The sequence below is a fragment of the Mirounga angustirostris genome, unplaced genomic scaffold (genome assembly GCF_029215605.1).
Source record: "Mirounga angustirostris isolate CCGP_5_RB_7025 unplaced genomic scaffold, mMirAng1.0.hap1 SCAF_1, whole genome shotgun sequence".
Lineage (NCBI taxonomy): Eukaryota > Metazoa > Chordata > Mammalia > Carnivora > Phocidae > Mirounga > Mirounga angustirostris.
Genome location: NW_026991709.1, coordinates 207,938,671 through 207,950,971, shown reverse-complemented (window position 1 = coordinate 207,950,971; position 12,301 = coordinate 207,938,671). Strand labels below are relative to the sequence as shown.

At 44.6% G+C, this 12,301-nt stretch overlaps 1 protein-coding gene across 12 annotated transcripts in view; it reads left to right on the top strand.

Annotated features, from left to right (window-relative positions):
* The window catches only part of SMARCA4 (SWI/SNF related, matrix associated, actin dependent regulator of chromatin, subfamily a, member 4), an 89,266-nt gene that overhangs the window by 26,290 nt on the left and 50,675 nt on the right, over nucleotides 1–12,301 (top strand). For 11 of the 12 annotated variants that reach the window (XM_045862994.3, XM_045862992.3, XM_045862991.3 and 8 more), the window contains 5 exons: nucleotides 1,155–1,328; nucleotides 2,528–2,695; nucleotides 2,810–2,860; nucleotides 7,955–8,085; nucleotides 8,223–8,280. In XM_045862994.3, coding sequence (XP_045718950.1) covers nucleotides 1,155–1,328; nucleotides 2,528–2,695; nucleotides 2,810–2,860; nucleotides 7,955–8,085; nucleotides 8,223–8,280 — 582 coding nt within the window. The remainder of the gene's footprint in view (nucleotides 1–1,154; nucleotides 1,329–2,527; nucleotides 2,696–2,809; nucleotides 2,861–7,954; nucleotides 8,086–8,222; nucleotides 8,281–12,301) is intronic. The other variant, XM_064570916.1, reaches the window with a different exon arrangement.

Sequence of the window (12,301 nt, the reverse complement as noted above, 5' to 3'; positions counted from 1 at the left end):
CCATGTTGGGAGGTGATAGGGTATGAAGAGATGGAAGGCAGGAATGGAGAGGGACGGAGGGGCTGTTGACACAGCATGGTTGTGGGAGTTCTCTGGGAAGGCGGGATCTGAGGGAGGAAGCCACAAAGACGTGGGCAAGGAGCTTTGCAGCTTGAGGGGAAGCGCAAAGGCCCTGGGGCTGGAATGTGCCATGTGTTCTGTGACCAGCAGGGATCCCAGTGTGGCTGGAGTGGAGTGAGCAAGGGAGAGAGTGGGATGAGGTGAGGCAGAGAGGTGTGATGGGCAGAGTGTCTGGGCTGAGGAGACAACTTGGGCCTTTTGCCCTGAGTGAGGTGGGAGCCATGAAGGGTCCTGAGCAGAGGAGGGTGTGATCTGACTTAGCTTTTACAAGATCAGTCAGGAAGACCGCATCTCTACTGGAGTCGGATATGGGGACGATTTGATTTGTTTGCTCATTTACGTTTTCTAAAGCTCTCCTCTAGTCTATACGTAGTACTGGTGTAGTTTAAAAAGTCACCACTCAGCGTTAACCACTGGTAGCGTTTTGGTATATATTCTTCAGATTGGTTTTCTGTATGCACAGAGTATCCAAAAGTTAAATAGTCTCCTTTAAACAAACATATGCAGACATTGACTTGTTTTTAAGTATTGCAGGAAGCATGATTTTTAACGTTTACGTTGTATTCCTTCTCTGCCTTAGCATCCAGTAATTTATGTAACCATTTCCCTGCTGGGGAACATGTAGCCTATTTCAACCTTGCAATGTTAGAAATCATGCTAAAAGCATTCTTGAACTTGAATTGTTTTGGCCAATATCTGCTGTTTTCCTTAAAGGGAATTCCTGGCAGTGGAATGACTCGTTTGGAGGTGAGGGCGTTTTGGGGTAGTTAGTGTTCAGTGGCAGGTTGTTTGGGCAAGGCGGCTGGCCCTGCCTGTTATCCCTGAGGGAGGGCCCCTCTTACCACAGTCCCCAGCTTGGGGCTTTCCTTACACAGAGAATGCCGAACCTCAGGGGCAGACAGTGTCGTTGTACCGTTTTGATTACATCCTCTTGGTTTTAAACAAGCTGCCTTTAAAGTTTTGTCTCCTTTGCGGCAGTGTTACAGCAACCCCTGGGGAGTAGCCAGTTCTCTCTTCTGTGTATGTCTCTGCAGGAATACCTCAATAGCATTCTGCAGCATGCCAAGGATTTCAAAGAATATCACAGGTCGGTCACAGGCAAAATCCAGAAGCTCACGAAGGCGGTGGCCACCTACCATGCCAACACGGAGAGGGAACAGAAGAAGGAAAATGAAAGAATTGAGAAAGAGAGAATGCGGAGACTCATGGTAAAATTCTGCCTTCGTGACGCTGTGTCCCTTCCTGTTCCCTCGTGGGTGCTTTGGTTGTGGTAGGCACCAGGGATCGATTGCCTTGTGTTATACCGAGGTGGAGTACTGCTCAGAGTTAGAGGTGGGACAGAGAGAAAGAACTTGGGTTTGGGAGTCCAGAAGACCTGACCTGTTCATTCTGTCGGTGATCGAGACACCTTAGGCTGGTTAGCTGACTGCTCTGTGGTCTCTCCAGAAAATGGAGTGGGCACGCGCTGTAGGTTGGGAGAGTGACTGGTGATGTGATCCCTATCCTCTGTCCCCACCCTTTGTGTCTGGGTATTCGGGGTGATTCTCTAGTTGGGCAGATACTGACAGGCACTGCCGTATGCACGCAGCCCCAGTAGTAAGGAGAAGCACGCAGTCCCTACCCTCCTGGCTGCTCCTGCTGGCCCTAGAGAGACAGATGCCCAGGCTGAACAAACAAGACCGTTTTGGGTGGTATGAAGTACCCTGAAGAGAAGGAAGCAGGATGAGGGAGTGGGGATTGATGGGGTGTTATGGGAAGGGTGGGCATGACTCCCTGGATGAAGTGCCTTCCAGGGATAGAGGAACCAAGGGCAAGCACCTGAGGTGGCAGAAAGCCAAGTGCGAAGCACAGCAAGAGGCCCCTAGAATAGCATGATGAGGACACGAGTGAGGTCAGAGTCCCCGTAGTCATGTGGGGCCTTGTAGGCCACAAGGAAGGCTTTAGATTTAATTCTAAAGGGGGAGCCACAGGAGGCTATAAGCTGGGGTGACATGATCTGATTGATTATTAGAAGGCCAGGAGGGGCTTGTTACATGGGTCTGTGAGAGTAATCTGGCCTGGACCAGAGAGAAGTGTTTGGATTTGGGGTGCGTTTGTGGACAGAGGGACCAGGACTTGCTGTTGGCCTTTTCAAATGACTTCTGGCAAAAGTGTATCTGTCCAGCAGGCCCCCTCAGGGTCTTCCCTGGGTAGGGGTTGAGGAAATACTGAAGGGGGAGTCGATAGCTAGGTGAAGGGTGTATGTACAGCACAGCTCTGGTGTCAGCTAAGCACTCCCTTGGTGAGGGTCTGGTTGCTGGTTAAACAACCCCCAGTGGGCTTCTTGACTCTGGATTACCTGCCTTGGGCACTAATGGACAAGCACGTGTCTCTTGCAAGCAAGCCCCATAACCTCACCCTTCTGCAGGCTGAAGATGAGGAGGGGTACCGCAAGCTCATCGACCAGAAGAAGGACAAGCGCTTGGCCTACCTCTTGCAGCAGACAGATGAGTACGTGGCTAACCTCACGGAGCTGGTGCGGCAGCATAAGGCTGCCCAGGTCGCCAAGGAGAAAAAGAAGAAAAAGAAAAAGAAGGTGTGCTGGGACCTGGCCATGCGCCTGCCCCTGGGTGGGACTGGAGCAGCCGTCTTGACACGTGTGCCTGGGCCTCCCTGGTCAGTGAGTGACCATGTCTCTCTTTACCTCTAGAAGGCAGAAAATGCAGAAGGACAGACGCCTGCAATCGGACCTGATGGCGAGGTAAGGGATCAGGAGTTTCTTTTCATGGAAATGCCAGCCCAGCCCTGGAAGGTTAGGTCTTTTGCATCCATTAAATTTGTTTTTCTTTTTAAATCACCAGAGCTATCTATGACGATGGGAAGAATCCACACATGTCCCCTGCCACATCCCATCTCCTCCTCAGTCCCACTTCCAAGAGGGTCTATTGTTAGCTCCTGGTGTGTTTCCTTCCAGACTTCATTTTTTGTACATGCCATTATTTTGTTAGTTTCACTCTGACATAATTACAGGACAGAGAATTCCGACCCCTTCCTCACTTGGGTTCCCCGTTTTCCCACACATTTTTCCCTAAACCATCTGAGAGTTAGATGCAGACATGACGACCCTTTACCTCTGTATATTTCAGTGTGTTTCCTAAAAACAAGGTTCTTTTCCGTAACTGTACAGTGATTAAGAAGCAGAAACAAGCATGGCTGCGATAATAACCATGATCTTGTCCACGGTGCTTATTAAGGTTTGGACAGCTGTCCCTCTGATGTCCTTTGCGGCAACTCCGAGACCATGCATTGCGTTCAGGGGCGGTCCTTCTAGGCCTTTGATCCTGAACAGCTCCTTGCTTCATCTGAGCCTTTTCTGACCTTGGCATTTCTGAAGAGCACAAGCCAAGTATTTGCCACAGGGGCCTTTCGTTTGGGTTTGACTTGACAGTTCCTTGTGGTTAGATTCAGGTTATGTGTTCTTGGCAGGAAGACCCCAGAGTGACGCTGTGTGCTCTATGCCTCACGTCGGGAGCACACGGCGTGGATGGCTTCAGTCACTGGTGATGCTGACCATGATCCCTCGGGGTCTGCCAAGGCATCTCTGATGAAAGTTACTGTTTTTTCTTTTTGTAATTACTAAGTACCTTGTGGAGAGATTCTCAAGGCTCTTTAAACGTATTTTACCTCCTCTTACTTCCACCCACTAGTTTCTTCATCTGTTTAATTGGCCTTTGCCTGTATCAGTTTTTGCCATGATGGTTACAAAATGGTGATCCCCCCTCCCTTCACCCTGGGCCTCCCCTCCCCCATGATTTCTTCTGTATTTTTTATTTTATTTTTATTATTTATTCATTTATTTATTAAAGATTTTATTTATTTATTTGAGAGAATGAGAGAGAGAGAGCATGAGGTGGGGAGGGTCAGAGGGAGAAGAAGACTCCCCGCCGAGCAGGGAGCCTGATGTGGGACTCGATCCCAGGATTCCAGGATCATGACCTGAGCTGAAGGCAGTCGCTTAACCAACTGAGCCACCCAGGTGCCCTCTTCTGTATTTTTTAGATGACTTTCTATAGGAAGGAAAAGCTTTCTCTCTTCTTTCCTCTTTGGCCCCTGGTATATAGTTTGTCAACCCCTGGTACCAACTCACAGGATTCTCATTTAGTTCAATCCTTTACGGTCATTATTTTGATGTTCAAATTATTCCAGTTTGGGCCAGAAGGGCCCCTTCCAATTGGCCCATGTGTCCTTTGAGGGCTTCCTTACTTCCTTGCACACTGAGATAGCTCAAGCTCATCTTCTGCTTTCCCAATCAATATTTAGAAACCCAAGATCACTCTTTCTCTCTGTCTTTGACCCTCTATTTAATAAGTAAAGTAGGTACATAAGCAAGTTCTACACCCAGCGTGGGGCTTGAACTCACAACTCCGAGATCAAGAGTCGCATGCTCTACTCACTGAGCCAGCCAGATGGCCACCAAGATCTCTTTAGATGTGATTGTTGATATGGGTGTCATTGCTTCTAGGTCCTCTTGGCAAACAGATCTAGGGAATAGGTGTATGTATGCATACATATCTTCATTGCTATTCTGTACATTCAGAATCTTACATTCACAGGGATATCTTTGCGTCTAATCTAATACCATATGGCTATTTCTATTCTTCTCTCTTTCCTTATTATAACAGCTTAGAACTTGGGTCCCATTAGCCATGGTATATTTCCTTATTTGCCCGATCCTCGAAAATACATTCTAGGAAATACATTGAGAATTGTTAACTCATACTCCTGTGGAAAACAGGCCTCCTCAGTAGAGTTTAGTTGGTGTTTGGAGTTACTCAGCCTGAAACTAATGTGCTCCAGATATTACATTTAAAAGTTACTTGGGTTAGTCCTCCCCGGTGCCCCCATCAGTGCGGTTTCCCCTGTCCTTGTTGGTTTTATTTATTTACTCATCATTTTTATGTATTTATTAATTTTTTTAAAAGATTTTACTTATTTGAGATAGAGAGCACAAGCCAGGGGACAGAGGGAGAGGGAGAAGCAGGCTCCCCACTGAGCAGGGAGCCGGATGTGGGGCTCGACCCCAGGACTCTGGGATCATGACCTGAGCCGAAGCAGACCACTTACGTGACTGAGCCACCCAGGCACCCCTTTCATTTATGTATTTAACATGTGAAATTTCACTAGTCTGGTTCTGAAAGTCAGAAGCATACAAAGTGGCCCACTCAGAGAGGGCTTGCTGTCTCCACACACCGTTTTTTCCCTACTACCTCCCTACCCGCCTCCTGAAAGCCACCGTTCTCACTCAGTACACTCATTTGGAGGAAAGATGTATAAAAGGGGGAGGTGTAAATAAGTGGTGTTTCCTTTCCCACCTCCCCTGTCCCCTCCTCACTCCCACCTCCCAGAGGAAAACTGAGTAACCGTTTGCTCTGGGGCCTTTTCTGTGTATGTGCCACCAGATGGTTTTCTTTTTCCAGCCTTTCATTGTATCCCTGACATCTTCCCACATTAGCTCACATACACTTACCTTATTCTTTCAGTGTCACCGAAATGTGGTATTTCTTGCAGAAAATATTTAAACGGTATGATGAAAAGCAGAAGCCCCCACAGGACCTGCTCTCTCGTGACATGCATGTTGAACATGCATCCAGGAATCGTTTTCCCTCTGTCCTTTTTGTTTTGTTTTAAGGCCTTTGGGGGTGATCTAGACACAGCTAGACTCTTTCCATTCAGCAGAATATCTTGGGCCACTTTCCAAATCAGGCCATTAATTCTATTTTAATTTTATGGTGTCGATGTGTTGGGATCTTATTCAGCATGCAGACGGATAGTTATTTAGGTTGCTTCACATCTGTAGCCGAGATGAAGATCCTGCACTGCTCAGTTCTGATGCACCACTGTGTGCCCCTCCCTTCCTGGAGGCTGTTGCCCTGTTCCCTCTCTCCTGTTGCACATGTTGTCACGAGCCTCCTTGTCCATTACCTTTCCGTGCTCTTCCCCAGTCGGCGTGGCCTGCCATAACAAAACACCATGGCTGGGGTGACTTCAATAACAACAACAAAGGTATGTTCTCACAGTTGTAGAAGCTGTAAATCCAAGATCAAAGTGCAGCAAGGTCAATTTCTGGTGAGGGCTCTCTTTCTGGCTTGTGGATGGCTGCCTTCTTGCTGTGTCCCCCTATGACAGGAGAGACAGCAAGCTTTGCTGTCTCTTAACAGGGGCACTATCCCATCCCAAGGCCCCCACCCTTGTGACCTCAACTAACCCTCATTACCCCCCCAAGGCCCCATCTCCACATATAGCCACATTGGGGCTTCAGCATTTGCATTTTGGGGGGACACAGTTCAGCCCATAGCAGATGCACACTTTTCCTGGAGGCCAGATTTCTAAAGTGAATGACTAGTGATTAACTCAAATAGGTATTTATTTCATGAGATTTTATTTTATTCTTTTATTTATTTATTTATCTAGCTAACTAGCTAGCTAGCTAGCTAGCTATCTATCTAATCTATCAAATGGGCTCCATGCCCAGTGTGGGGCTTGAACTCAGAACCCTGAGATTGAGAGTCGCATGCTCTGCCAACTGAGCCAGCCAGGTGCCCCATGAGATTTTATTTTAAATGTTATATTGAATTTTTAAGAATGTGGGCTGGTGTTTTGCTACAGTAGAAAGCCTTTGTAAGGCCATTTGGGGCATTCAGGGGAAAAGTCCTATGGCGGGAAAGTGCAGTTCAGGGAATTCTGTTGGGTAAATCACTGGCCGCTTCTCCTCTTGAGCAACAGAAGCATCACTCAGTGTTGGCTGTGAATTGTGCTTGAATCTCAGCCAGTGCTTCTCAGCCTTGGCACCTCTGAATTGCCTGGGAGTTTTTCAAAAAGCCCCAGAGCAGTTGAATCAGAATTTGGGGATGGGGGGAAGTGCAAGCATCAGCACTGTTAGCCACTCCCAGGGAGCACTTGGGGGTGAAAGTCACTGATGGCGGCCCATGGAGGCCATCTGCCGAGCATGCTCATGCGGCAGGTGGTTGCCATCACCTTTCATGGTGGGCAGCTTTGAGGGTGAGGTGGTCTGGTTGCATGGGAGCTCATCTCTACTGTGTGGGCCATGTTGACAGTGAGTGTGGCATCTTAGGGGACATGGGGCTGGTAGAAGTTCCTCGAAGGTGCAAGCAAAGTTTTAAACCAAGAACTTCGTCCTCATCCTGGAGGTTTTCTCTAGGAAATTTGTGGGCGCTAATGGAGGGGGAAATGTTCTTCCAACGTTGGCATCTCAGGACGAGAAATTGAGGAATTCTATATATACTAAGAGGAAATTAGTTGTTTTGCTTTTCAGATATTCTAGTTAGCTGTTTCACAGAAAAGAATGAGGACCTCTGAGGAAGTCTACAAATGTAGTATCAATGGGGGAAAAAAAACAAGGGCCATAAGAATGTGAATAATACAGTCATTTGTGTATAAACGGGGAGAGCGCAGTCCTTGTTTCTCATGCATGGAGTAGATCTACAAGGCCGCATGAGAAACAGATACTGGTAGACACATAGAGAAACCGTCTGATGGGGTTGGGGAAGAGTCACCACTGTGCTCTTGTGAAGTTGGAGCTGTATTTCCTATTTGAAAATGAAATACCTTGAAGAAACAGTTGTCACCAATGGATCGTATATTATTACTGGATTATTAATGTGTCATTAAGCCTTTTTTTTAATGTCATTAACCCATTTTCACAACCACTGGCCACGTTTTGTGCCATTTTCTGGGCATGGAGTTGGGAGAGCACTTCCCAAGGTGGCCATAGTTAGCAGAAGCCTGAGGTATGGAAACAACAGAGCCTCAAGTTACACATGTGGGTTTTTTTCAGCCTCTGGATGAGACTAGCCAAATGAGTGACCTGCCGGTGAAAGTGATCCACGTGGAAAGCGGGAAGATCCTCACAGGCACCGACGCCCCCAAAGCAGGGCAGCTAGAGGCCTGGCTTGAGATGAACCCGGGGTGAGTTGGCCTCGTTCCAGGGGCTCTGGCAGCTGGGGATGATTTTGCTTTCATTTAGAAGCAGGCCAGTTCATTAAAGAAAGTGAATCCTGTGGGTTCTAGCGAAGTGTGTATTAAAACAGTGATATTTTTTCTAGATATGAAGTAGCTCCAAGATCTGATAGTGAAGAAAGTGGCTCAGAAGAAGAGGAAGAGGTAAGAGTCCATTTCCTGGCTGCTATGGCTCTCGGTGTGGTAACTTCCATGTCTTGGGCCCCTGTCACCCCTTTGCACCGAGATCCTCTCCTGCTGTGGGTGGGTGTTGTATGGGGCAGGAAACAGGTACGGGGCAGCCGAGGCCCCCAGTCCTGTGCTTTAGAGCTGCACTGTCCAGTACGGAAGCCTCTAGCCACGTGTGACTCCTCAGTCTTAAATTAATCAAATTAAATAGAATTTAAAACTGACCATCCTCAGCTCTCCTAGCCATCTTTCAAGCGCTCAAAATTCGAAGCTCTCCTCTCCAGAAAGATCAGTGTGAAGTTGTGATCATTAGATCGTGTACACGTTTGCCCATTATAATCTATTCTTTGGAAACAAATAGTTGCATTTGTTGTGTAAACTCTCTAAATTAACTATGCCACGTTATGGTGCTATTTCCTTGGTTGACAAAGCTGTTCTGAAGAACCACGTTCCTCTCTCCTCTCCGTTCTTGAGTGCCTCCTGGGGAAGGATCATTCAGGGAGCAGTCTCTGAAGACCGTGTCTCCATCCTTAGCATCCAGATGGGTGTTCTCTGTCACTCCCACTTCACTTGGGGTGAGAGTGTCAAGTATTAACTAACCATTTTGATCTCTTTTATGAACACTTCGCGTCATTTTCCCGTTTCTGATTAGTTATAAGTGGGTTTTAACTGAGTTTTTAAATGCTCCTCGTGTATTTTCCCCCACCTGAAGTTGACATGGTGTTCGCCTATAATCTTTCTTTTGGTCTGTCCTGATTTTACTTTCCTCCTTATTACTACTCCAGTTCATCTGGAATTTTATTTGGTGTAGGCCATGGGGCAGAGCTCTACCTTGTTCCCCGTCCAAGGAGTATTAAGTGAACTGGCATGCAGTTGAGTCCTCCCATCCCATCGGCCTGTGACATTTTTTTAAATGATGTATTGAGTTTTTATATCCAGTGGGGTCATTTTAGGGCCACCTGTTCAGGTTCCTTTAACACTGATTGTAATGATTCTCCAGTAAAATTTTGTTGTAATTTTTTAATAGCTCTGTAGAGGTAAAATTTAAATACCATGAAATACAAAAATGAAAAACCCACAGGAAGTGTATAATTTGGTGATTTTTAGTGAATTTATAGACTTGTGTAATCATTACGACTCACAAATTTTATTATGTTCTATAATCCCAGAATTCTCCCTCCTGCTGGTTTACAGTTTGTTCTGACTCCTTCCTCCAGCTCCAGGAAACCAGTGATCTGCTTTCTGTCTCTGTAGATTTGCCTTTTCTGGAGATTTCCTATAAATGGAGTCCTATAACATATAGTAATTGTGTCTGACTTCTTTCAGATAGTGTGTTGTTGATGTTCATCCATGTTGTTTGTGTATCGAGAGATCATTCCAATTTATTCTGGAGTCCTATTCCATTGTATGGTGTAGCACACTTTGTTTATCCATTCACCAATTGATGAGCATTTGTGGTGTTTCCATTTTTTGCTGTTATGAGTAATGTTGCTGCAAACATTCCCATACATGTCTTTGTGTAGACATATGTTTTCATTTCTCTTGGGTAGGTACCTAGGAGTGAAATTGCTGGGTCATATGCTAAGTTTATGTTTGCCTTTTTAAGAAACTGCCAAACTGTTTTCTAAAGTGGTTGTACCATTTCACGGGTTCCAGATTCTCTGTATCCTTGTCCATACTTGGTATTATCTGTCCTTTTGATTATATCCATCCTAGTGGGTGTATAGTAGTATCTCATTGTGGCTTTAGTTTGCATTTTCCTAGTAATTAGATAATGTTGAACATTTTTTCATATGTTTATGCACCATTCATGTATCTTCTTTGGTAAATGCCTATTCACATTTTTTGCCTATTATGAATTAGGTTGTTTGTCATCTCATCACTCAGTTGTAAGAATTCTTTATATATTCTTGGGACATGTCCCTGATCAAATACATAACTTGCAGTATCTTTTCCTAGTCATTTGGCCTTTTGTTTTTTCCCTCAGTGGTATTTTTTGAAATGCAAAATTTTTAAATTTTAATGAAATCTAGTTTTATCAAATTTTTTGTTCATGCATTGTGCTTTTGGAGTTACATCTAAGAACTCTTCGAATTCACTTAGATTTTTCTTCTGTGTTTTCTTCTAGAAATTTTGTAATTGAAGCTCTTAGGTTAAAGATCATAGTTGAGTTGATTGCTGTGGTCTGACATACAGGTGTAAGATTTTTTTTTGCATATGGATATCCACTTTATCCAGCACCATTTGATGAAAAGACCACTCTTTTTTCCTTCAGTTAGTCTTGGCACTTTTGTAGGAAATCAGTTGACCATAAATGTAAGGGTTTGTTTCTGCATCTCATTTCTGTTCTTTTAATCTTCATGTCTGTCTTTGTGCCACAATCACTTTATCTTGATTGTTGTAATTTATAATAAGTTTTGAAATTAGTGTTACTCCTCCAGTTTTGTGGCTTTCATTGTCTATTATAGATCCTTTGTGTTCCTATGTAAATTGTAGGGTCAGCTCATCAGTTGATACAAAAATGCTTGCTGGAATTTTTATTAGATTTGTATTTAATCTATAGATTGATTTGGGGAGAATCACACCTGAACAATATTTAGTCTTCTAATTCATACTCATGCAATGTCTCTCCATTTATTTTTATCATCATTGATTTCTCTTAGAAGTGTTTTGTGTTTTTCAGTGTATAGTTTTTATATTTCATTTGCTAAATTTATGTTTTTTTAAAGATTTTGTTTATTTATTTGACAGAGAGAGACACTGCATGAGAGGGAACACAAGCAGGGGGAGTGGGAGAGGGAGAAGCAGGCCTCTCGCTGAGCAGGGAACCCGATGCGGGGCTTGATCCCAGGACCCTGGGATCATGACCCGAGCCGAAGGCAGACGCTTAACGACTGAGTCACCCAGGCACCCCTTGCTAAATTTATTTTTAAATATTTCTTTTGATGCTATTATGAACAGAATTGATCGCTTTTTTTTTTTTTTTTTTTAAGATTTTACTAATTCATTTGAGAAAGAGACAGAGTACAAGCAGGGGATAGGCAGGCAGAGGGAGAGGGAGAAGCAGACTCTCCACTGAGCCCAACTTGGGGCTCAATCCCAGGACCTGGAGATCATGACCTGAGTCGAAGGCAAACACTTAACCATCTGAGCCACCCAGGCACCCCTAGAATTGATTACTTAATTGTATTTTTGGATACTTTATTGCAATTACATGAAAATACAACTTCTTATATTAGTTTTGAAAAATATTGGTTTTGTATGTATATATGAACTTGCTGAACTCATACCATTTGTTCTGGATAGTTTGGTTTTGGTTTTTGTAGATTCTTTAGGATTGTCACATACAGGATCATACTGGGAGCCCGATGCTGGGCTCGATCCCAGGACCCCGAGATCATGACCTGAGCCAAAATCAAGAGTCGGATGTCTACCCGACTGAGCCACCCAGCACCCTATGCCTGTAAATTTTGAGTTGTTGTTTCTATTTTCATTTGGTTCAAAATATCTTCTAATATTCCTTGTGTTTGGGGTTTTGTTTTTTTTTTTTTTACCATCAGGTCATTTAAAGTTTGTTAAATTTTGGGGTGCCTGGGTGGCTCAGTCGTTGACCGTCTGCCTTCTTCTCAGGTCCTGATCCCGGGGTCCTGGGATCGAGCCCCGCATTGGGCTCTCTGCTCTGTGGGAAGCCTGCTTCTCCCTCTCCCACTCCCCTTGCTTGTGTTCCCTCTCTCGCTGTGACTCTGTCAAATAAATAAATAAAATCTTAAAAAAAAAAATAAAGTTTGTTAAATGTTAAGCATTTGAGAATTCCCTAGATTTTTTTGTTTTTGGTTTCTAATTTAATTTTCTCATGGTATGAGATTACTTTGTATGATTTTCATTCTTTTTAATTTATCGAGACTCATTTTTCTGGCTCAGGATCCTGGGGAATGTTTCATGTTCACATGTTCTGCATTCTTTGAGTGTAGTGTTCTGTATATAATAGTTGAGTTGC